This window comes from Mercenaria mercenaria, chromosome 16 (genome assembly GCF_021730395.1).
Source record: "Mercenaria mercenaria strain notata chromosome 16, MADL_Memer_1, whole genome shotgun sequence".
Taxonomy (NCBI): Eukaryota; Metazoa; Mollusca; class Bivalvia; order Venerida; family Veneridae; genus Mercenaria; species Mercenaria mercenaria.
In genome coordinates, this window is record NC_069376.1 from 16,692,043 (window position 1) to 16,717,721 (window position 25,679).

The 25,679-nt window shown below is 36.8% G+C and overlaps 1 protein-coding gene across 4 annotated transcripts in view; it reads right to left on the reverse strand.

Annotated features, from left to right (window-relative positions):
* Window positions 1-25,679, reverse strand: part of LOC128546030 (delta-like protein C) — a 144,312-nt gene that overhangs the window by 3,028 nt on the left and 115,605 nt on the right. For all 4 annotated transcript variants that reach the window (XM_053526206.1, XM_053526207.1, XM_053526208.1 and 1 more), the window contains 3 exons: window positions 13,196-13,278; window positions 4,641-4,916; window positions 2,795-2,873 (listed from right to left, as the gene is read on the reverse strand). In XM_053526206.1, the coding sequence (XP_053382181.1) occupies window positions 2,795-2,873; window positions 4,641-4,916; window positions 13,196-13,219 (379 nt within the window). In that variant the 5' untranslated portion in view covers window positions 13,220-13,278. The remainder of the gene's footprint in view (window positions 1-2,794; window positions 2,874-4,640; window positions 4,917-13,195; window positions 13,279-25,679) is intronic.

Here is a 25,679-nt window from a genome sequence, read left to right on the forward strand (position 1 = left end):
ACAAATGCCCCCACAGCACCTTGACCTTTGACCTGGTGACCCCAAAGTCAGTAGGGGTGGTGTACTCAATAAGTACTATCAGCATATGAAGTTTGAAGGTCCTGGGTAAAGTGGTTCGCATGTAAAGTGCCTTCATGCAAAAAGTTAACGTTGGCCCCTGTGACCTTCACCTTTGACCTGGTGACCCCAAAGTTAGTAGGGCTGGTGTACTCATAAAGTACTATCAGCAGGTAAAGTTTGAAGGTCCTGGTTCGCGAGTAAAATGCCTTCATGCAAAAAGTTAATGTTGGCCCCTATGACCTTGACCTTTGACCTGGTGATCCCAAAGTCAGTAGGAGTGGTGTACTCAATAAGTACTATCAGCATGTGAAGTTTGAAGGTCCTGGGTGCAGTGGTTCGCGAGTCAAGTGCCTTCATGCAAAAAGTTAATGTTGGCTCCTGTGACATTGACCTTTGACCTGGTGATCCCAAAGTCAGTAGGGATAGTGTACTCAATAAGTACTATCACCACGTGAAGTTTGAAGGTCCTGGGTGCAGTGGTTCGCGAGTAAATTTCCTTCATGCAAAAAGTTAACGTTGGCCCCTGTGACCTTGACCTTTGACCTGGTGACCCAAAACTCAGTAGGGGTGGTATACTCAATAGGTACTATCAGCACGTGAAGTTTGAAGGTCCTGGGTGCAGTGGTTCGCAAGTAAAGTGCCTTCATGCAAAAAGTTAACGTTGTCACTAACGAATTAACTAACTAACTAACGAACGAACGAACGGACGGACAGTTGAAAACTAATATGCCTCCCTTTGGGGGCATAAAAATTTCATATGCTTAGGAGTATTTCAAAACTTGGGGAAAATTCAGTGAATTTATATTCCCCACCAAGATGAATGTTGTGTGAACGAAGGGACTATATTTTGAAAGATTTCAATGGGCAGTAAGTTACTGAAAAGATCTTAACAAAACTTGAGTGTACATCACTGTCTAGTAATGATCTACATTATTACTAAGTTTCAAAAAGATCAATCAGTGTATCACTTTGTTATGTGGGAATTTATGGATTGTATCACAGTTAAAGGGCAATAACTCTGAAGATGCATGTGTAATTCCCTTGAGTGATCTACATTCTTGTATAGTTTCAAAAAGTGATCTATATTTACGTAAAGTTTAATGAAGTGCCATCAATAGGTTACTTCATAGATAGTAAATAAAAATCCCTATTTTACCAGATCACGGGGAAACTGCATTTACTAGGTTAAGGGGAATAGTACTAAACGTGAGCAAAGGTCATATGCTAATTATTTAATATGTGAAGTTCAATGATTTTATCCGAAACACTTTTTGAAATAGAAGCATTTTCCTTTCTTTTTCTCAAACAAATCAAGTGGATAAACTCTGCTTTGACTGGGTTAAGGGACATAACACTAAATGTAAGCAATGTTAATATGCTAATTAATAACTATATGAGGTTTGGTGATTTTAGCTTAAATACTTTTTTAATTATAAGCATTTTCAATTCAGATGGACAGTCAAACAGCTCCAACTTTGTTCGGGTATAATAAAACCCAATGTGCAGTAAATGTTGTATTTAAATTAGTAAAGATTCATTGGGATTTAACAAAACCATGCACTGACAATTATTTATGAAAACATACAACACCTGTAAATGGGAATGTATTTTCAGATATGCAGGAAATGATTATTTCACTAAATAAAAATGGCATCTCAGTATCTATTAGGCACTAAATTTCATTAAGGAAGCAATGTGTTAACAAGAGCACCGCCTTGCGGGTGCTGACGCTCATCTGATTTTTTTTGTGTAATAGAAATATTGTCCTACCCATGATTTTCTAAGTCTAAAAAGGGCCATCATTCTTGCAAAAAGCAGGATAGAGTTATGTTTCTTGATGTACAGTGTCCACTTATGATGGTGAAAAACTGTTGCAAGTTTTAAAGCAATAGCTTTGATAGTTTATGAGAAAAGTTGACTTAAACATAATACTCAACCAAGAAAATGATTTTCTAAGTCCAAAAGGGGCAATAATTATTGCAAAAATCAGGATGGAGTTACGCTGCTTGCTGTACAGGGTCAGCTTATGATGGTGAACAAGTGTTGCAAGTTTCAAAGCAATAGCTTTGATAGTTTAAGAGAAAAAGTTGACCTAAACATAAAACTTAACCAAGAAATCTGATATTTTCTAAGTCCAAAAGGGGCCATAAATCTTGCAAAAAGCAGGATGGAGTTATGTTTCTTGCTGTACAGGGTCAACTTATGATGGTGAACAAGTGTTGCAAGTTTTAAAGCAATAGCTTTGATAGTTTAGGATAAAAGCTGACCTAAACATAAAACTTAACCAAGAAAACTGATTTTCTAAGTCCAAAAGGGGCAATAAATCTTGCAAAAAGCAAGATGAAGTTATGTTTCTTGCTGTACAGGGTCAGCTTATGATGGTGAACAAGTATTCCAAGTTTCAAAGCAATAGCTTTGACAGTTTGGGAGAAAAGTTGACCTAAACATAAAACTTAACCAAGAAATCTGATGTTTTCTAAGTACAAAAGGGGCCATAAATCTTGCAAAAAGCAAGACGGAGTTATGTTTCTTGCTATACAGGGTCAGCTTATGATGGTGAACAAGTATTCCAAGTTTCAAAGCAATAGCTTTGATAGTTTAGGAGAAAAGCTGACCTAAACATAAAACTTAACCAGGCAACGCCGACGCCGACGCCGACGCCGACAACCGCTCAAGTGATGACAATAACTCATCATTTTTTTTCAAAAAATCAGATGAGCTAAAAATCACTTACAGGGATAGCATTTCTTTCCACTGCTACCTTTCTTGCTTTTACTGGTCCTAACTTCTGAACAAACAAAACCTGGTGGGCACTGAAATATACAAAAGTACAGGCAAATATATCAAATATTATAGGCAAAAATATCATAATTATAGCCTTAATAGGCAAATACATCACAACACATGCAGATATGAAGTGCAACACTCTAACACAGTGTAACATAATAATTTTTGTTTCGGGTTTAACGCTGTTTTTCAACAGTATTTCAGTTAAGTAACAGCGGGTAGTTAGTGTTCCTGGATTCTATACTGGTGTACAACTGTTCTTCACAAGTAACTGCCAACTTCCCCACAGGAATCAGAGGTGTAGGACAAATGATTTCAGACACAATGTCTTCTATCAAATTGTCACAGAGAACATAAGCCTTGCCCTGTGAACAAACTCACAACCCTGTAATCCACAGATCTGCACTCTCCCTACTGAGCTAAGTGGGCGGGCAACTGTATTTGTATCTCAATAATTAATTATTATATAAATATTATATATTTTGCTTGTAAAACAAACTAAAAACTATTTAAAAAAATGCAGTAATACTAAGATTACTTCTTTTTCTGGTGTTGAGATGCGCACCTGTTAAACATGTAAATAATGAAATTATCTGACAGTAATTTTGCATACAGTCGGAGAATTTGATGAATCTCATATTGCAAAATATAGATACATTGAATACTTTCATTATGTTCTTAAAGATTGTGACATAAATGTCAATTTGCCTGTAGATTATGGCAGGCATCTGATTTACCAGGCATTGCCAAGCATATAGCCATTTTAGGATCACATCACGTGATTTACTTGGAGGCAGGGATAATTTGCCAGTATTCGCGAGGAGGCTGGGCAGATATATCACAGTATAGGCAAATTTATCACAGTATAGGCAGATATAGTACAGGCAGATATGTATGTAGATATACCACAGTATAGGCAGATATACAAGAGTATGGATAGAGAGTACAGGCAGATATATTACAGTATGCAGATATACCACAGTATAGGCAGATATACAAGAGTATAGATAGGGAGTACAGGCAGATATATTACAATATGCAGATATACCACAGTATAGGCAGATACCCAAGATTATGGGCATCATAGCATACCACAGTATAGGTAGTATAGCCAGTCATATCATAATAAAAACAAATATATCACAGTATAGGTAGACATATCATGGTAAAGGCAAATATATCACAGTTTAGGCAGTTATACAATATTACTGGGAAAATATCATATAGGCAGGTGTACCACAGTATAGGCAGTTATACAATATTACTGGGAAAATACCATATAGGCAAGTGTATCACAGTATAGGCAGATATACCACATGAAAACTGTATATTTTCTATACATGGCAACAGTTTTTTAAGTTTTCAGTGTAATACTGGAATATATCAGTCAAATTAATTTGATATTTTCACTGTTTTTAAAGGGTTGAAAATATTGTTTTTATTTTTCTCTGTTACAGACTACACTCAACTGCAAATGAATATGAATGATAACTAATCAGAAATCCAAGTTATAATTCGATTAAGATACAGATGTATATAAATACCTAGACAGACATAAAAATATACACTCGATCATTGTAAATTGTGAACAAAGATATTGTTACATCACAACGTTGAGGTCATGATGTAATTCAAATCATTATATATGTAATAAACTGTACATAATGGAAGGCCATTTTTGACACATGTAAATTCTTAGAGTAAATGTTTTCCGACAAAACAATGTATCATTTTTGGCATCAAACCAACTATTATACCAAACAACACAAATTTTATATTTTCAAACATATTACCTGTGCGTCTGTTGTACATTTTCCAAGATGTTTTCCTTTTGAAGATTTTGCGGGGCTTGCCTTGACTTTTGAAGATTTTGCCGGACTTGCCTTTACTTCAGAAGCTTTTGCCTTTCCTTTCAAAGCTTTTGCCGGATATGCTTTAACTTCAGAAGCTTTTGCCTTTCCTTTCGAAGCTTTTGCCGGATGTTCTTTAACTTCAGAAGCTTTTGCCTTTCCTTTAGGAGCTTTTGCCGGACTTGCAAAGCATGTTAAAACATATGCTAAACATATAATCTGAAAAGAGTATATAAAAAAAGTTCAACCATATTAGGGATGAGGGATAGGAGAAAGTGAATTAGGGCTTGGAGATTGGGGATTTATATTATCTAATACAGAAGAACTAAATGTGTGTCCATAGGACACAGATGCACCCACTCCTGCCACTGTAACATGGTTTTATGACTCAGGTTAAATAATTTTTAAGATGTTTGCAACACAAACTTTTAAGAACCTTATGTGTATTTTTCACTTAGTTAGCCATAACTCTGGCCTAGCTGAGTGAAAGCCTAAAAAGAACATTTCACAGGCTATAAAACAATCCTCTAATGTTTATGATTCTAGGTCAACATACATGTTTCACAAGCTTTTTTTTTATTAAGTCTGGACAAGAAGTCTGGTCTTGTGTGATGAAAAAACGTAAAAAAACAAAATAAGTCAGGGGCCATAACTCCTACACAACTGAATGAATCTGGACGCAAAACCCAAGGTGTACAATTGCAATGCTGACCAACATTCCTGTAAACTTTGGTGACTCTAGGTCAAATACTTTGGGAGCTACGCGTGAAACAACATTAAAATGACCAATTTTTTATTAAGTCAGGGGCCATAACTCCTACATTACTGAATGAATCCGGATGCGAAACCCCAGGTGCACAACTACACATGCTGACCAACATTCCTGTAAAGTTTTGTGACTCTATGTCAAATACTTTTGGAGCTAGGCGCGACACAACACTAAAATGACCAATTTTTACAAAGTCAGGGACCATAACTCCTACACGACTGAATGAATCCGGACGCGATTCCTGTAAAGTTTTGTGACTCTACATCAAATATTTTTGGAGCTACAAAACAGGTGCTAGGAATAGTGACAAAGTGATTAATTTCAAATAAAAGTCTTTTTATTTGTAAACATAACTGCTTGCTTATACAGTTTTGTATTGATTATAATTGTCAGTTAACTAAGATGAACTAGTAAAAGCTGCTATGGAGCGCTGGCCACTAATCAAAACTTGTAACATCTCTTTGATAACTTTTATTATATCTTTCATAACAGGAATAGTTGCACAAATTTTATTACCCATTTTTAACAAGGGGGTCATATTGACCCTGAATCGCTCACCTGAGTAGTATGTACTACATGTATCATATGTCAAACTGATGCTAAAATATTAAGAAAGTAGGTCAGTAGGTCACATTCATGGTCACTGAAAGTCAGTTTTAAGATCAGTGTGCAAAACTGTACATGTCACCCAAATTTCAAGGCTGTATCTTAAACTAGAAATGTGTCCATGGGACACAGATGCCCCCACTACATGACAAAGGACACAAATATTTTTCCTAGGTCAAATACTTTTGGAGCTAGGCGCAACACAACATTCTCGGACGGACGGACAAGTGCAAATCTATATGCCACCCCCCCCCCCCCCCCCCCCAAAAAAAAGAAAGTGGGGGCATAAAAAGAAGAAAGTAGGTCATATTCATGGTCACTGAAAGTCAGTTTTAAGACCGGTGTGCAAAACTGTATATGCCATCCAAATTTCCAGGCTGTATCTTAAACAAGAGGGTCACTGACCCTATAGCGCTCAAGTGTGTACAAGGCTTTAAGTGTGTTTGTATAACGTAATGGTACATCTTCTATGTTAGCGTCACACACATTCTTTAGCCTAGGGCAATAGTTAGATAGTACAACTCTGATATTAAAAGCCAACAAGAGGGCAATAATGGCCGTATATCGCTCACCTGTTAAGGACAAGAAGGTCAAAAAATCATAATCAAAATCAATCAAAAGAATTATGAGAAAATATAGTTGAAATTTTCTTAAAGTTACTTCAAATATCTAAGTCCAAAGGACAGGAACAACAAAGTGAAGACATTTATCCAATTTAAAGAAAAAAAATTCTTACAAGGTACAGATATGTCAAAATACACCTAAAAATTGGAGGTACCATCCATGTTGTACCACAGGAAAGTGGTCTCAGTTTTTCCCTACGGGCAATAATAAACTAGAGCTATCACTAAAGGTGATGAATGTACCCCCCTCATGCACTGACACAGTACATTGCAATTTGACACACACAAGATTGCATAATTATGTGGACTGTATGTATACAGACTGTATGTATACAGTATAGTAACAAAAAACAAAGTCCCATAACTATGCAGAATATTTATCTAAAAGAACGTAACATGCACCATGCACAACTAGGGTTGGTACTGATCACTTGTGTGAAGTTTCATTAAATTATGTGCAAGGGTTTGGAAGATTAGGCGCGCACAAGACTGCATATGCAGACTGTATGTACATAGTATGTTAACAAGACACAGAGTCCCATAACTCTGCAATTTTTGTTGTTGAAAGAACCTAACATACCCCATGCACAACTACTGTTGTTACTGATCACTTGTGTGAAGTTTCATTAAATTGTGTCAAGGGGATGAGGAGAGATGGAGCACACAAGATTGTGTCTATGTATATAGTATAGTAACAAAAAACAAGGTCCCCTAACTCTGCAATTTTTTTTTCCTGAAAGAACCTTACATGCCCCATGCACAACTACTGTTGTTACTGATCACTTGTGTGAAGTTTCATTAAATTGTGTCAAGGGGATGAGGAGAGATGGAGCGCACAAGATTGTGTCTATGTATATAGTATAGTAACAAAAAACAAAGTCCCATAACTCTGCAATTTATTTTTCTGAAAGAACCTAACATGCCCCATGCACAACTACTGTTGTTACTGATCACTTGTGTGAAGTTTCATGAAATTGTGTCAAGGGGATGAGGAGAGATGGAGCCCACAAGATTGTGTCTACGGACAGACCATCTGAAACCAGTATACACCCCCCCCCCCCTTACAACTTTGTCAGGGGTACAAAAAGTTACTAAATAAGCTATTTATAGTATTTATAGTAACATAAAAGGGAAGTAGTTAAAAAAATTAATGTAAGTGAACAAAAGAAGGATCTGCCAAATAAAAACAAGAGCACTGAAATGCAACGCAAATGCAGAGCAACATACACACAAAGTCATATAACTGTTGACGCCTAAGTGTGACCTTGACCTTGTGCCATCCGAAACATGCACTCTGCATGTCGTTTCGATGCGGTGAACATTTGTGTCAGGTTTCTTTGAAATCCTTTAAGGGGTTCAAAAGTTACAAAGCGAAAGGGAAATTGCTAACCGACAGACAGACAGATGGGCACCAAGGCGATAACATAATACGTCATTTTGGGCGTATAATAGGAATCGAGATCTTACGTTGATACAAGTTGTGTGCAAGTTTGGTTAAAATCAAATCATAAATGAAGCTGCTATTGTGCAGACAAGGTCGAAATAGCTCATTTTGGCCCTTTCAGGGGCCTTAACTCTGGAACTCATTATGGGATCTGGCCGGTTCAAGAAAGGAACCAAGATCTTATGGTGACACAAGTTTTGTGCAAGTTTGATTAAATTCAAATCATAAATGAAGCTACTATTGTGCAGACAAGGTCAAAATAGCTAATTTTGACCCTATCTGGGGCCATAACTCTGGAATCCATAAAGGAATCTGGCCAGTTCAAGAAAGAAACCAAGATCTTGTGGTGCTACAAGTTGTGTGCAAGTTTGGTAAAAATCAAATCATAAATAAAACTGCTATTGTGCAGACAAGGTCAAAATAGCTAATTTTTGCCCTTTCAGGGGCCATAACTCTGGAACCCATAACGGGATCTGGCCAGTTCAAGAAAGGAACCAAGATCTTATGGTGATACAAGTTGTGTGCAAGTTTGGTTAAAATAAAATCATAAATGAAACCATTATCGTGCGGACAAGAAATTGTTGAAGCACGCACGGACTGACGACAGAAGAAGGGTGATCACAAAAGCTCACCTTGTCACTATGTGACAGGTGAGCTAAAATTCAAGGCTCTAGCTATTATTGATTCAGAGAAGAAGATGCATGTGGTCCAAATTTGAAGCCTGTACTTTCAAAAATGTGAATGTAGGTCACTAGGTCAATGTCAAGGTCAAAGTTTATTTTGGTACACAAACCTATGCAAGTGGTCCAAATGTGAAGGCTTAGCTACAGAAATGTGAAAATAGGTCACTAAGTAAAGAACAAGGTCAAAGTTCATTTCGTTAAATAAAACTATGCATGTGGTCCAAATTTGAAGGCTGTAGCTTGAGAAATATGAAAGTTGGTTACAAGGTCAAAATCAAGGTCAAATTTCATTTCGGAACACAAAACTATACAATCATGCGGTCCAAATTTGAAGCCTGTCCCTTCAAAAATGTGAAAGTAGGTCACTAGGTCAATGTCAAGGTCAAAGTTTATTTCGGTACACAAACCTATGCATGTAGTCCGAATCTGAAGGCTGTAGCTGCTACAGAAATGCGAAAGTAGGTCACTAGGTCAAGATCAAGGTCAACTCATGGCAAGGTTCATCTAGCCACTCAAAACTATACATGTGGTCCAAATTTGAATCTTGTAGGACATGGACAAGAAGATTTTTGAAGTTTTTCCCTATATAAACCATGTGACCCCCTGGGCGGGGCCATATTTGACCCTAGGGGGATAATTTGAAAAAACTTGGTAGAGAACCACTAGATGAAGCTACATTACAAATATCAAAGCCCTAGGCTTTGTAGTTTTGGACAAGAAGATTTTTAAAGGTTTTCCCTATATAAGTCTATTTAAACCATGTGACCCCAAGGGCGGGGCTATATTTGACCCTAGGGGAATAATTTGAAAAATCTTAGTAGAGGACCACTAGATGATGTCACATACAAAATATCAAAGCCCTAGGCCCTGTGGTTTTGAACAACAAGAGGGTCATTGACCCTAAAGCGCTCACCTGTGTACAAGGCTTCAAGTGTGTTTGTATAAGTACAGAGTAATTTCTTCTATTTCTATGTTAGCCTATATATATATATATATATATATATATATATATATATATATATATATATATAATACATGTACATGTCACACACACTTTTGAACCTAGGTTAATAATTTGAACAATTATGGCAGACATTACAAATCTGATATTATACGCCAATTATCAAGGCTCTAGCTATTATTGATTCAGAGAAGTGACCATGTCCCCTGGCAGCCAAGTTTCTTGACAAATCAGAATACTTTGATCAATCTTGTTAGAGGGTCACACAAGAACCATTTGTGTAAAATTCTTTTAAAATCAGGCTTGCAGTTTCAAACAAGAAGATTTTTAGTTTCCACTATATACATATAGGGAAAAGTGACCACACCCTCTGGCAGCCATGTTTTTTGACAAATCAAAATAATCTGAATAATCTTTGTAGAGGGTCATACAAGGACCATTTGTGTAAAATTATTTTAAGATCGGGCAAGCAGTTTCACACAAGAAGATTGTTAAAGCTTCCGCAATATACATAAAGGGAAAAGTGACCATGCCCTCTGGCGGCCATGTTTTTTGACAAATCAAAATAATTTGAACAATCTTGGTAGAGGGTCACACAAGGACCATTTATGTAAAATTATTCTAAAATCGGGCAAGCAGTTTCACACCAGAAGATTTTTTAAAGTTTCAACTGTATACATAAAGGGAAAAGTGACCACATCCTCTGGCGGCCATGTTTTTTGATGAATCAATATATTTTGAACAATCTTGGTAGAAGGTGACATAAGGACCATTTGTGTGAAATTACTTCAAAATCGCACCATCGGTGTAAGAGATGATGTCGTTTGAAGATTTTTCTATTTTTAGCTCTCAGGCGGCCCCTATATGCAACAAAGCGGAACCGTTTAAACAACTGCTAGAGGACAATCCACCCCAAGTTTCATCAAAATCTATTCAGTGGTTATGGAGGAGATGTTTCTTAACACAATTGTTGACGACGGACGGACGCACGACGGACACAGCGTGATGACAATAGCTCACCATGAGCATTGCTCAAGTGAGCTAAAAAACAAACAAGAGGGCCATGAAGTCCCTGTATCGCTCACCTGACCTATTGACCTAAAGAGTACTAGCTTTTCCTTTGATTTGACCCGTGACCTAGTTTTTGACCCCACATGATCCAGATTCAAACTTGACCTAAAGATCATCAAGATTAACATTCTGACTAAGTTTCATGAAGATACAGTCATAAATGTGGCCTCTAGAGTGTTAACAAGCTTTTTCCTTTGATTTGACCTAGTGACCTAGTTTCTCACCCCAACTGACCCAGATTTAAATTTGACCTAAAGATCATCAAGATTAACATTCTGACCAAGTTTCATTAAGATATGGTCATAAATGTGGCCTCAGGAGTGTTAACTAGCTTTTCCTTTGATTTGACCCGGTGACCTAGTTTTGAACCCACATGACCCAGATTCAAACTTGACCTAAAGATCATCAAAATTAACATTCTAAGTTTCATGAAAATACAGTCATAAATGTGGCCTCTAGAGTGTTAACAAGCTTTTCCTTTGATCTGACCTAGTGACCTAGTTTTTCATCCAAACTGACTCAGATTTGCATCTGATCTAAAAGCCCCAAGATTAACATTCTGACCAAGTTTCATTAAGATATGGTCATAAATGTGGCCTCAGGAGTGTTAACTAGCTTTTCCTTTGATTTGACCTGGTGACCTAGTTTCTGACCCTGCATGACCCAGATTTGAACCTGACTTAAATATCATCAAGATTAACAATGTGACTAAGTTTCATAAAGACATAGTAATAAATATGGCCTCTAGAGTTTTTCCTTTGGTTTGACCTAGTGACCTAGTTTTTCATTCCACCTGACCCAGATTTAAATTTTACCTATAGATCATCAAGATTAACATTTTGACCAAGTTTCATTAAGATATGGTCATAAATGTGGCCTCAGGAGTGTTAACTAGCTTTTCCTTTGACTTGACCTGGTGACCTAGTTTTTGACCCTACATGACCCAGATTCAAACTGGACCTAAAGATCATCAAGATTAACATTCTGACCAAGTTTCATGAAGATAGAGTCATAAATGTGGCCTGTACAGTGTTAACAAGCTTTTTCTTTGATTTGACCTGGTGACCTAGTCTTTGACCCCAGATTACCCATAGCAAACTCGTCCAAGATTTTATTAAGGGTAACATTCTGACCAAGTTTTATTAAGATTGGGCCAAAATTGTGACCTCTAGAGTGTTAACAAGCTTTTCCTTTGATTTGACCTAGTGACCTAGTTTTTGATCCCAGATGACCCAATATCGAACTTGTCCAAGATTTTATTGAGAGTACCATTCTGACCAAGTTTCATTAAGACTGGGCCAAAATTGTGACCTCTAGAGTGTTAACAGTCAAATTGTTGACGCTGCCGACGACGGACGGATGGACGGACACAGGGTGATCACAAAAGCTCACCTTTGAGCATTTCGTGCTCAGGTGAGCTAAAAAGTAGGTCAGCAGGTCATGGTCAAAGTCAAGTGACCCCTAATTACTTGGGGTCATCAGGTAATTATAATTAGTCTAGGAAATAAGAGCAGAAAAATTTTGAAGTATTTTTTCCTATATAACTCATATAACAAATGACCCCCAGGGTGTGGCCTCTTTTCACCCCAGGGGCATAATTTGAACAATCTTGTTGGAGAACCACTAGGCAATACTACATACTAAGTATCAAAGGCCTAGGCCTTGAAAACTCAGACAAGAAGATTTTTAAATTTTTTTCCTATATAAGTCTATGCAAAACTTGGGACCCCCGGGTAGGGGCCTCTTTTCATCAAAGAGGCATAATTTGAATAATCTTGGTAGTACACCACCAGGCAATATTACATATTACCAAATATCAAAGGCTTAGGTTTTGTGGTTTAAGACAAGATTATTAAAGTTTTTTCTATATAAGTCTATGTAAAATTTGGGACCCTCAGGGTGGGGCTCCTTTCCACCCAAGGGGCCTAATTTGAAAAAACTTGGTAGAGGACCACTAGATGATGTTACATACCAAATATCAAAGCCCTAGGCCCTGTGGTTTTTGACAAGATTTTCAAAGTTTTCCCTATATAAGTAAACCATGTGACCCCCAGGGCGGGGCCATATTGTGTGGCACCATTGTGTGGTGGGAGCACCATTGTGTGGTGGGAGACATAAATATATATGCAAATCAACTTATACATCTGCAGCTCAATCTAACAAGTTACTATATTGAACTTTTAAGATAAGGAAATGTTTGAAAATACAGCACCAATCTCAGAAAAACCTGACATGTGCCGCATTTTGGATGCCTGGTTATAATAAGCCGCTAACAAATACATAAAAATATCTTCTCCATTAATATATCTTTAACTGATGAAAGTATATGTATGATACTTACCACACAACATACTGTCAATTTCATATTTGATTGTTAACTGAGTAACTAGTCTGGTGCTAGGATATCAAGTAAATGCCGAACTGCTGGAAATAGAAAGAAAAATATCGTCAAAATAATATAATAGAGTGCCTTTCTTCTTAAAGGGATTCTAAGACAGAAAAGTTTAAGGTTTAGCAGTATATCACAAAACAACAGATTTTTTTAGCGAATGAACAGCATCTTGACACACAACTGATCTGTCCAATACGTTCTGTCCCACGGAGTTGGATACTTAAAATATTCTAAATGAGTTGTCCCCCATTAAATAAGAATGCCATTTGTAAAGAAATAAATGTAAACAATTGTAAAAACGATGTTTTACCTAGTTATGTAAAGTTTAAACACTCGCACCATGTTGCAAATGCATCAAAATGAAGACATGTAACAGCTTTTTAAAAATGGTGAGTTTTTAAAGACGCTGGACTGTCCAGAAGTGTGGCCCCTTCATGTAGCCCCTTTCCGTAATTCAATACATATATGAATAAATTGACAATGGTTTTTTACAATAATATAAATGTTTTATATGCTGTTATATTTTCATGTAAAACAATGCTTTCTTTCTATGACTTGATGACGTTCCAACTTTTTTCTCCGAAACATGGACCTATATCTTAAATAGATGTAAAAGAAACAATGTATGGTAGCTTGCTACAAATGTTTTTCCTGTGCATTATTAGCATTGATATATAAATGTGTATTTTTCAGATTTTAACTCTGCCAGGACAATTAAATATCTCATGTCCAATGGAAATATGAAATGAATGTTTGTCTATTTAAAATTGTATCTACATTTTGTATATAATTCATATGGAACTTTCCAAACATATTAAATTAAGTGTGCTCATGATTATGTTTTACTTTTACTTTATCAAACAGTAGCAAAACATTACATTTAACTGGAGGGGTTACTAAAACCAGGAGTGGATTTTTTTCATAATCATAAAACACCTTCAAGATAAAAACTTGAATTTTGAATTTTAGCAATAGCACCTTTTCTGCACAGTTCAGGCTCCTGTGACCTTGACCTTTGATCAAGTGACCCCAAAATAAATAGGGGTGATCTACACTGCATGTTCAATCATCCTATGAAGTTTCAACATTCTGGATCAAGAGGTTCTCAAGTTATTGATCAGAAATGGTTATTAATGTTCAGGCTCCTGTGACCTTGAACTTTAACAGAGTGACCCCAAAAACTATAGGGGTCGTTTACTCTGCATGACCAATCATCCTATGAAGTTTCAACATTCTGGGTCAAGTGGTTCTCAAGTTGCTGACCTGAAAAGGTTTTCCATGTTCAGGCCCCTGTGACCTTGACCTTTAAAAGAGTGACAGGTCATTTACTCTGCATGTCCAATTATCCTATGAAGTTTTAACATTCTGAGTCAAGTGGTACTCAAGTTATTGATCGGAAATGGTTTTCAATGTTCAGGCCCCTGTGACCTTGACCTTTGATGGAGTGACTCCAAAAACAATAGGGGTCGTTTACTCCAACAGCCCTACAACCCTATGAAAATTGACGGTTCTACATCAAATGGTTCTCCAGTTATTGATCGGAAATGAAGTGTGACATATATGGACAGACGGACGGACAGGGCAAAAACAATGTCTCCCCAGAGGTGGGTGGTGGGGGGGGGGGGGGGGGGGGGGGGGGACATAATAATGCCAAGACCTCGCTCTTATCTGAAATGCTATTCATAGTTGAAAAGCTATTCATCCCGTAAGTCATTTTTAGAATAAAATAATGCTGCCAAATCCTTGCTCTTAGTTGAAATGCTATTCATCCTGTAAGTCATTTTCAGAACACAATAATGCCAAGTTCTGGCTCTTAGTTGAAATGCTATTCATAGCTAAAATGCTATTCATCCTTTGATCATTTTTAGAACATAATAATGCCAAGACCTGGCTCTAAGTTGAAACGTTATTCATCCTAGAAGTCATTTTTAGAACACAATAATGCCAGGACCTGGCTCTTAGTTGAAATGCTTTTCATAGCTGAAATGCTATTCATCCTTTGATCATTTTTAGAACATAATAAGGCCAAGACCTGGCTCTTAGTTGAAATGCTATTCATAGCTGAGATGCTATTCACCCTATAATCAGTTTTAGAACATAATAAGGCCAAGACCTGGCTCTTAGTTGAAATGCTATTCATAGCTGAGATGCTATTCACCCTATAATCAGTTTTAGAACATAATAAGGCCAAGACCTGGCTCTTAGTTGAAATGCTATTCATAGCTGAAATGCTATTCATCCTATAATCAGTTTTAGAACATAATTAGGCGAAGACCCGGCTCTTAGTTGAAATGCTATTTATCCTATAAGTCATTTTAGAACATAATAATGCCAAGACCCGGCTCTTAGTTGAAATGCTATTCATAGTTGAAATGCTATTCATCCTACAAGTCATTTCAGACACATAATAATGCGAAGACCTTTCTTTTAGTTGAAATGCTATTCATCCTATAAGTCATTTCAGACACATAATATTGCCACTAGGAATATTCCATATGTAGTATAGTAACCTAGCATAGCAACATCAACAATATTCATAACCTGGCTACAACATTCAGTACCAGATACTTTTGGTGTTTTAAATGCATTTCCTGGCTGGTGTTTCTTTCATCAGCAGAGTGGATGGAGTATAGTGACACCAACACAGAAACTCAAAAAAGCCACTTTGATAGTACACTACAGTTTAAACAAGAGGGCCATGATGGCCCTATAATGCTCACCTGAGTTCAGTTGCTTCCTTGAACAAATGTCTTTGCTAAAGCTTCAGAAACAATAAAAAACTAGGTGAGTAGGCCATGGTAAAGATTATTAAAAATAACTACTGAAATCGGTTAAACATTATACAGGTGGTCCTATCTCTTAGCTGTAGCTTTAAAAACAAGAAAGTGGGTCAGTAGGTCAGGCTTATCAATATTAAAGACTGTATCAAAAGTTATACATTTGGTCCAAATTTCTATGCTGTCCCTTCAAAAACAAGAAAGTAGGTCAGTAGGTCAAGATGAAGACTATTCAAGATGAGTATTGAAATCTGTATCAAAAATTATACAGGTGGTCCAAATTTCTATCCTGTAACTTAAACAAGAATTTGTTTAAAGGTTTTTCCCTATACAAGTCTATTTAAACCATGTGCCCCCTCTCCCACCCTAGGTGGGGCCAGTTTTAACCCCAGGGGATAGTATGAGCAATCTAGGTAAATGACTACAACAATATGCTACATACCAAATATCAAAGCTCTAGACCATGTGGTTTTGAACAAGGAGAGTTTCCAAGTTTTTCCCTATAGAAGTCTATAGAAACCATGTGACCCTAGGGGGAATAATTCAAACAATCTTGGTAGATGACCACTACATGATGCTACATAACAATTATCAAAGCCCTAGGCCCTGTTGTTTTGGACAAGAAGATTTTCAAATTTTTCCCTATATAAGTAAGTCTATGTAAACCATGTGACCACCAAGGCAGGCCATATTTGACCTTAGGGGGATAATTTTAACAATCTTGGAAGAGGAGCACTAGACAATGCTTCACACCAGATATCAAAGCTAAGTCTATAGAAACCATGTAACCCCTAGTGCAGGGCAATATTTGATCTTGGAGGATAATTTGAATAATCTTGGTAAAGGACTACTAGATGATACTAGATGAAAAGTGACCACACCACCTGGCAGCCATGTTTTTTGATTAATCAGAATAATTTGAACAATCTTGGTAAAGAGTTACACACACAAGGAACATTTGTGTAAAATTATCCTAAAATCGGGCCAGCAGTTTCCCCTATGTGCATTAAAGCGGAACCATTTGAACAACTTTTGCCGAGGACCACCCAAGGAGCATCATGGCCTAGTTTCAGCAAAAAACGTTCAGTGGTTATGGAGGAGATGTCATTTAAACACTATTGTTGACGACGGACAGATGACTTGGATGATAGACGGACGACGGACACAGCGTGATCACAATAGCTCACCATTCAGGTGAGCTAAAAATCCTCCATTGATATTTTTCAAAATTTCACCAGGAAGTAGATATATTATACAAGTGAATGAAAGTCCCCTACTGGAATGCACCTAATTTTCTCTACTGCAGTATAACGCAAACAACTGATATCTGTCAATGATAAACAATATTGTACTATATATACAATATATTATAATAAGACACTTGGATTAAAATTTGCATATATAAAAACCTACAAACTGTTGTTTTAATATGGAATTTTGGGCCTATTACAAAAATAAATACCATATATTAAGGCTCATTTCAAGTCCTTTGAAACCACCCCTCGGTGAATTTTTGTTTTAGTTTTTTACGCCAAATATACATTGGTTTATCATATACAATAAACCAAACTATTCATGGTAAGTAGAAGAAACTTTCAAGACAGGTTTTATTTTATTAAACAGTACATTATGTCCTATATCACATGTACTTCACCTGTTCATGTTCTATTTTGTAGAAGATATCAAACTTCTTTTTCAAAAGTATTTTGTCATTACTTTTATGATTATTGTGTGTCTAACATATTTCTCCAGGTACTCAGGGACTTGAAAGTGTTACAAACAATGTACATTTAAAAACAATACAAAAGTTGCAAAATGAAAGTGGAAGTAGAACTGTCAAAATGACCAAAACCTGCAATAATTCAAAAAATATATCAGTTAATCAGTTTTCATGTCCTGGAGTACATACGTAAGTATGTTAGACATACAGTAGAAACAAATTTAGAGAAAAAAAGAAGTTTGAAAAAGAAGTTTGATGTTTTCTACAAAATAGAATGTGGACAAGTACATGTGTTGTAAGACAAAATACATGTTACAGAACAAGTTGACATTTACAGAAAGTATTTTCTACCACTTCTGAACAATTCTGTATCTATATGTTATGAATATTACGGGTCTGTCGGGTATAATTTCCAAAATGAAAATTTACCTGAGGGGTGGTCTCAAAGGTGTTTACATGATCCTTAAGTTATTTATAGTATATACTAGCAACAAAGGCAAAATAAATAAATAAAACGTACGTAAAAAAAAATTAAAATTTTATATCATATAAGTCCACAAGAAACTCTTTACCAGGTACAGAAAGTCAAAATATACCTAAAATTGGAATTAACATACCTGTTGTACAATGTGCCACAGAAAGTGGTCTCGATTTTTCCCTACGGCCAGTAATAAGAAAGTTACAATATAATCTACATGTATTTATAGTAATAACAAAGGGCCGTTATTCTATAAAACAAGCGTGCCTCATGGTGGTGAACATTTGTGCCAAGTTACACCAAAATCTCTCCATGCATGAAGAGAAATGCTGCAGAAAACGTGATTCTTGAATTTGACCTTTGACCTCTATGTGTGACCTTGACCTTAGACCTGGTTCTTGTGCATAACAATTTGTCTCATGGTGGTGAACATTTGTACCAAGTAACATCAAAATCCCTCCATGCATAAAGAAGAAATGCTCCGAACAAAGACGGTCCTGTATATGACCTTTGGCCTCAAAGTGTGACCTTGAACTTAGACCTAAGGACCTGGTTTTTGTGCAAGACACTCCATATCATGGTGGTGAACATTTGTGCCAAGTAATATTAAAATCCCTTTAAGGATTGTTGAGTTACAGACTGGACAGGAAAAAAGCCCTTTCGGCCTTTGACTTCTAAGTATGACCTTGACCTTGCAGCTAAGGGCCCGGGTTTTGTGCATGTCTCATCCAGGGGAATATTTGTGCAAACTGATATTTAAATTCTGTTTTGCATGACAAAGTTATAGACCGGAGCGGAAAAAAATCCTATTGACCTTTGATCTCAAAGTTTGACCTTGACCTTTTAGCTAGGGTTCTAGGTTTCACACACGACACGTTGTCTCATCATGGCGAACATTTATGCCAAGTAATATTGAATTCCTTTGATGGATGACAGAGTTCTGGACTAGTCAGGAAAAAAACCCTATTGAACTTTGACTTCCAATTGTGACCTTGACCTTTGAGCTAGGGGTTCGGGTTTTGCGCACAACACGTCATCTCATCACATTTGTGCCAAGTAATACTAAAATCCCTTCATGGATGGTAGAGTTATGGACCGGACAGGAAAACAGCACTATTGACCTTTGACCTCCAATTGTGACCTTGACCTTTAAGCCAGGGGTCCGGGATTTGTGCATGACACGTCGTCTCATCATGGGAAACATTTGTGCCAGGTGATATTAAAATCCCTTCATGAATGACAGAGTTATGGACCGGACACGAAACAGACCCTGTTCATGCCATGTTAACATCTGACTGTGCCAAGAGTGACCTTGACCTTTGAGCTAGGGGTCTGAAAGTTATGCAAGATACATCATCTTATAATGAGGTATATTTGTGCCAAGTAATATTAAAATACCTTCTTGGATGGCAGAGTTATGGACCGGACAGAAAAAAGCCCTATTGACCTTTGACCTCCAATTATGACCTTTACCTTTGAGCTAGGTGTCGGTATTTTGCGCATGACATGTCGTCTCATCATGGAGAACATTTGTGCCAAGTAATATCAAAATCCCTTAATGGATGACAGAGTTATGGACCAGACACGAAATTACGAACGGACGGACGGAATGACAGACGGACAGAAAAGCGCATTCCTATAGTCCCCGAAACTGGTTTTCAACCAGTAGGGGGCTAATAATGACTTCTTTTGGTAATTTTTACATTTGTTTAAAATGATATCAATATTTACATTTAATAGTGTACAATTTTGTGCTTGTTGTTTAAGTACTCTTATTTCAATTTTAAATAACAGCACCAGCATCTTCATTAGAATCTGTTTCTTTCACTACCTACTTTTACAAGTTAAACTGTTTGGATTCAGGTTCAGAGACACGGTACAGAAAATAGAAATCTGTACGATGTTCGAATTCATTTAAATCTACATCAAATTAAGACAAATGCCACTAATCTATTCTGATTTATGTTTAATATACAAATCTGAAGTAAAATAATCTAAAGTGAATAAAAAAGAAATACCTACCATCTAAGTAGCTCATTAAACTTATTTCCAATTAGGGTACAAGTCAAATTGTTTATCGCGGCCAGAAATTTGTACAAACCGGACAGAAGTTGCGAAATTGTCATTTGTGCAGGAAAGAAGCGTTTACCATAATGTCCAGTACTGGACAGGTATAGTGACATACGTTTAAGATATCATGCTTTCTGTTTATGCAGGTAAACTTGTGTTTGGTTAAATTTCAACAGAGCACAATTGTCTGAACAGTGTACAAACTCATTACTGTTTTTTCAGGCAAGGGTGGAAAAATAGTGGTAGACAATAAATGGAGTAACATTTTTATTAAAAAAAAATAAACAATGAGACAAACATTTCCAACATCTTTGGACGGTTCAAAAATCCCATGTTAAACATACAATAAAGCCCGAAACGCGTGAAAATGTTCCGAATGTAAATCGGGTGAAGTAGGCGCTCTATGTACAGAGTTAGATTATGCGTCTTGATACTGTACCAGAGGGGTCGGTCAATTGTGGGTTATTGATTACACTGCGCGAGTCTACTTACTTATTACTTGAGGATGAAAAAAACGTCTTTTTTAAATGTAAAAAGTACAACAACAGTTATTTCACAACAAATCGTACGGTATGTTTTATAATCAGTAGAAGCTAGTCGTATTTACGCTTATGAGACATGTTTCACCCATAAGTAAAGAATTCACAGGTCCATCATGAAATATTTTCCAGGCCGCGATCAAAAAGATTTTCTTTTTAAAACTTATCTTCTCGTCTAAGCATTTTATTACATTTCTTTTAACATTTATTTACATTCTTTAGTTTTCATAATTATGACACTTTCTCTATTTATTTTTTCTAACTGTTGAAATAAGTATCAACGATATATTCTATTTCTTTAAAACGGTGATTTTTCAGGTATTTCTTTGTTTTCCTTAGTACTACAAACTAATATACACTCGAACCCCTTTATAACACTGTTAATGGGGTCCAAGGTTGGAGACCCGCGGATCTAACAGGATTAAATTTATAAAGCGGGTTGGCCATATATGCAATACCCACCTACCCTTAATGCATTATACATATTTTGAATGCTGCTTCATTATTATTGTTGTATGAGAAATTCTATGTGTATATTAACGGGACATTTATTTATAATGGTGTGTCAGCTTCCTATTTCATCGTGATTCTTAAAGAAAGTTGAAATTGTGTATCCCAGAAATAAATAAGTAAACTGTGTAAGAATTGTGTCAGGGGAAATATGAGAAAAAATGCTGAAAGAAGTTTTAAAATTTGTTAAAAAAGAAAATGATTAAAATAAAATAGAAAATTGTTAAAATAAAACAGTGTTATCTAAAATGTAAGATGCTATCTAAAACACTAAGTGCAATAATCACAGTTGTTTGATGCTGTCTAGTCATTGTTCCTACCGCCTCTGATGAAGAAATCCTTAAATGTTCGCTGTACCACTTTCTCTCTAACATCGGCCACGGCATCGTGTATGAAATTCCTGACTTGCATGACCTTGGATACTGTGCCACGCTTTGATGTTTTAATCCAGCGCATCACAGTATCCAGGGACCGCAACACTTCAGAAATTGCTGGAGGAGGTTCATACACGATGGTCTCGTCCTCCTCATCTTTTTCCTGACAGTCCTGAAACTTGCTACGATTTGTTCATCAGTCAATCGCCTTAAATCCTGTTCACTGAACCCGTAAAAATCCTCGCTGTCTGAGCTATCCTCTCCATCCATCTAAAATACTGGGCCTAAACCCATCGTCCAACATCTGAAGATCGTTTTCTGCGTGACTTCACTCCAGGATGTTACCAAGAGATGAAGTGCCTCCTTCAAGTTCAACTTACACAGGTATTCATGCAGACACAGACATTTTGCTATTAATCATATTGCCATACAGATTACGCTGGCAGTTGCACTTAAGGATGGCAATTATCCCTTGGTGTAGAAGTTGTAGCTTCTAAACGGTGTTTTTGGTAAGAAGACAGCCTTGATCTTCTTGTCAAGAGAAGTCAATGACTCAACACCTAGGAGAGCAGGACAGTGGTCCATAAGGAGGATGACCTTCACTTCCTTTTTTCTGAGGTGCAGGTGTTTTCTGACAAAAGGCACAAACTCCTCATGAAACCAGTCCTCGAAGATTACGGAAGTCATCCATGCATTTTACACCAGTCCTTCAAGATTACGAAAGTCATTCATGCATTTTAAACCAGTCCTCCAAGATTACTGAAGTCATCCATGCATTTTAAACCAGTCCTCCAAGATTACCGAAGTCATCCATACATTTTAAAGCAGTACTCCAAGATTACCGAAGTCATCCATGCATTTTAAATCAGTCCTCCAAGATTACCGAAGTCATCCATGCATTTCAAACCAGTCCTCCAAGATTACCAAAGTCATCCATGCATTTTAAAGCAGTCCTCCAAGATTACTGAAGTCATCCATGCATTTTTAGAGGAGGACTATTCATGTTGACATGATGGAAGCATCTCAGATTCCCAAACCTTCCAATGACTAGGGGAGCAAGTTTATGCGTCCCTGCTTTGTTACAGCATAACAAAACAGTAACTCGATCATTAACTTGCTTCTTCTGCTGGTCTGACTTACAGGAGTTCAGTCAGGGAGTGTCTTGAAGTACAGTGCCGTCTCATCACAGTTGTAGATTTGCTCTGCACTCAAATCATGAACCTCGATCAACTTCCGTAATTCCACCGGATACACATCTGCTGCAGCTTCATCCCCTGATTGTTGTTCGACTCTTATGGTCACCTACGCGACGGTTTTTAAACCAACCAAGCCATTCGTTTGAGGCATTAAATTCTACCTCGGAGCCATGCAGTTCCTGATGGCTTCTTCTGCTTGAGTTTGGGTAACAGAGCCAGAGATAGGCATACCCTCAAACCGAGCTTGATTAAACCATGTAAACATGGTGTTCCCAAGCTGCTGGTCTTGAGCAGGCCTACTTCATTTCCTGACCTGACCACAATCCTCCAAAGAACTGCCGGCACCACGTAGTTTGGCTTCGTCCTTGAACCACCTCCATATCATTGAGTCCGACACTCCAATTTCCCAACTCACTTTTGCCTGGGTTTTGTCGTTCCTAATCCTATCTGCTTTGTGCAGTTTCTCTGAAATTGTGTATGCTTTCCCTCTTTCAATGCCACAAGCAAAGCCGTTAGTATGAACGTATAAAGACTAAGAAATAAAATATGTAATTGAAAAAAAGGCAAGCAAAAAAAAAGCGTTAAAAGAAATGAATAAAAGAAATTGAAAATGTTAAATAATACAAACAGGATGTTAAAAAAAAACAACTAGAAATGTGTCCATAGGACACAGACGCCCCCACTATGTAACAAAGGAAACAAATTTTTTCCTAGGTCAGGGGCCATAACTCCTATAATACTGAATGAATCCGGACGCGAAACCCAAGGTGCACAACTGCACATGCTGACCAACATTCCTAAGGTTTATGACTCTACATCAAATACTTCTGGAGCTAGGCGCGACACAACACTAAAATGACCAATTTTTACAAAGTCAGGGGCCATAACTCCTACACGACTGAATGAATCCGGATGCGAAACCCCAGGTGCACAACTACACATGCTGACCAACATTCCTGTAAAGTTTTGTGACTCTACATCAAATACTTTTGAAGCTAGGCGCGACACAACATTCTCAGATGGACGGATGGACAAGGGCAAATCTATATGCCCCCACCAAAGTGGGGGCATAAAAACAAGATCTTTGTTAATAAAAAGTAAGAACAGTCTCAACAATTATGGCTTCCATGGAATCTTCCTTTGTTCCAATGTATGGTAGTAGTTTTATCACGAGTTATGAAAAAAAAAAATTATATCCCTAGTTAAGCACCCAATTGTTTTTTTGAAGCATTGGTTTTTTGGTCTTGGAAACTTTGCGAGCAGGATACTATGGTTTATTGAATACTGTAATTGGCCGTTTACAGGTCGCACTCCTGTATAGGAGGCAGTGAAAAAATATCAACAGAATTCTGGAAAAGTGCTTATACCCATGCATGTAAAGGAAATCTCTTGCTCTGGATTGTCCATATTTAGACTCAATCCACATGTATTTAACTGAGAATTCTTCTGGTTTTCATTAATTGAAATAATTATTATTAGGAATGTCAATCAATTTTTATAAACTAGCAAAATCCTTATGGTATTATGAATTGCAATTTATCTTCGTTATTATCCACTTATCCGAATTTATGTTTGTCCAAAATTCACTACAGTTTTTGACACAATCTCGCCCCTGTTGTCGGTGTTTTTGCACGTTGTGCAAGTATTTAAATTGAAAGGCATAAACTCTGTGTAAGCACTTAACTAACTGCCACATCCTTTGATCACTCCATGCATATTGAAGCCAGCAAAAACGAAAGTACACTTTGGCATGTGGCGGTAAAATGACGTAATTTTAAGACTTGTTTGCAAATTGTTTTAAACATTATGGATAGCGACTATGATGTTAATGGATCAGTGTAAAATCTTGCATGCACATGTTTACAATTGCCTCTAGGCATAATTTAACGGTTAATTATTGTTTGTAGATTGTGACAGTAGGTGGTAAGATAATTAATGCCTCGGGCGTGATTTACTCGATGAACAAGGGGATATAGACAACTATCAAAATTATGTTTGAAGACTATAGATAATCTATTTCCGGCCTACCTGATACGGAGTTTCAAGTCTTTTAATGCAAAATGTGTGAAAACACGCCGGGAAAGTTTTACACAGGTTTTGTTAAAAACTTTTTGAACAGTTACAGAAATTGGTTGAAATAGTACATTTTTATGAAAAACAACATTTATTTATCTTGAAATTTTACGTGAGCTTTTAATTTTAGCTTTTAACAAAAATAATTTAAGACGCTGGGTCCCGATACCAGCAATTACCTATGTCCGAGTCATTGGTATTTACTCCCCTTGAATTCTCTTCAATATAAAGGTACGCAGTGAAAACAAAGATCAAGTTTCTTAATTTTTTAGCAGGGGAAATGTTCGAGTTTAACTTTATATTTTTAATATATTGACCGGAATCTTAGCAACTGTTGCAGCTTGGCAAATGTTTAGAGAAGTGTTGCAATAAATATTCTTTTCTTGTCATCCCTACAAACTTTCTTGGTAATGAATATGATTTCAAATAACATTTTGTACAGTTTTTATGACTTTACTAACTCTACAGATGTTACATTGTAAGAATATAATAATACACAGTGTTTTTTACTGACCAATTTGGGGCAGAAATTGGGCCCCCAAATCCAATGGCAAATAGTATGGGTTTTTTCCCCAATTTCAAAGCTAAAATTCCTAAAGTTTAATGTTTTTACTTTTCCAACTTTTTTCAAACAAGAATGTACCTATGAAACTTTGAAAGACAATTTGCTTACTTAAAGAATAATGATAAATTTTA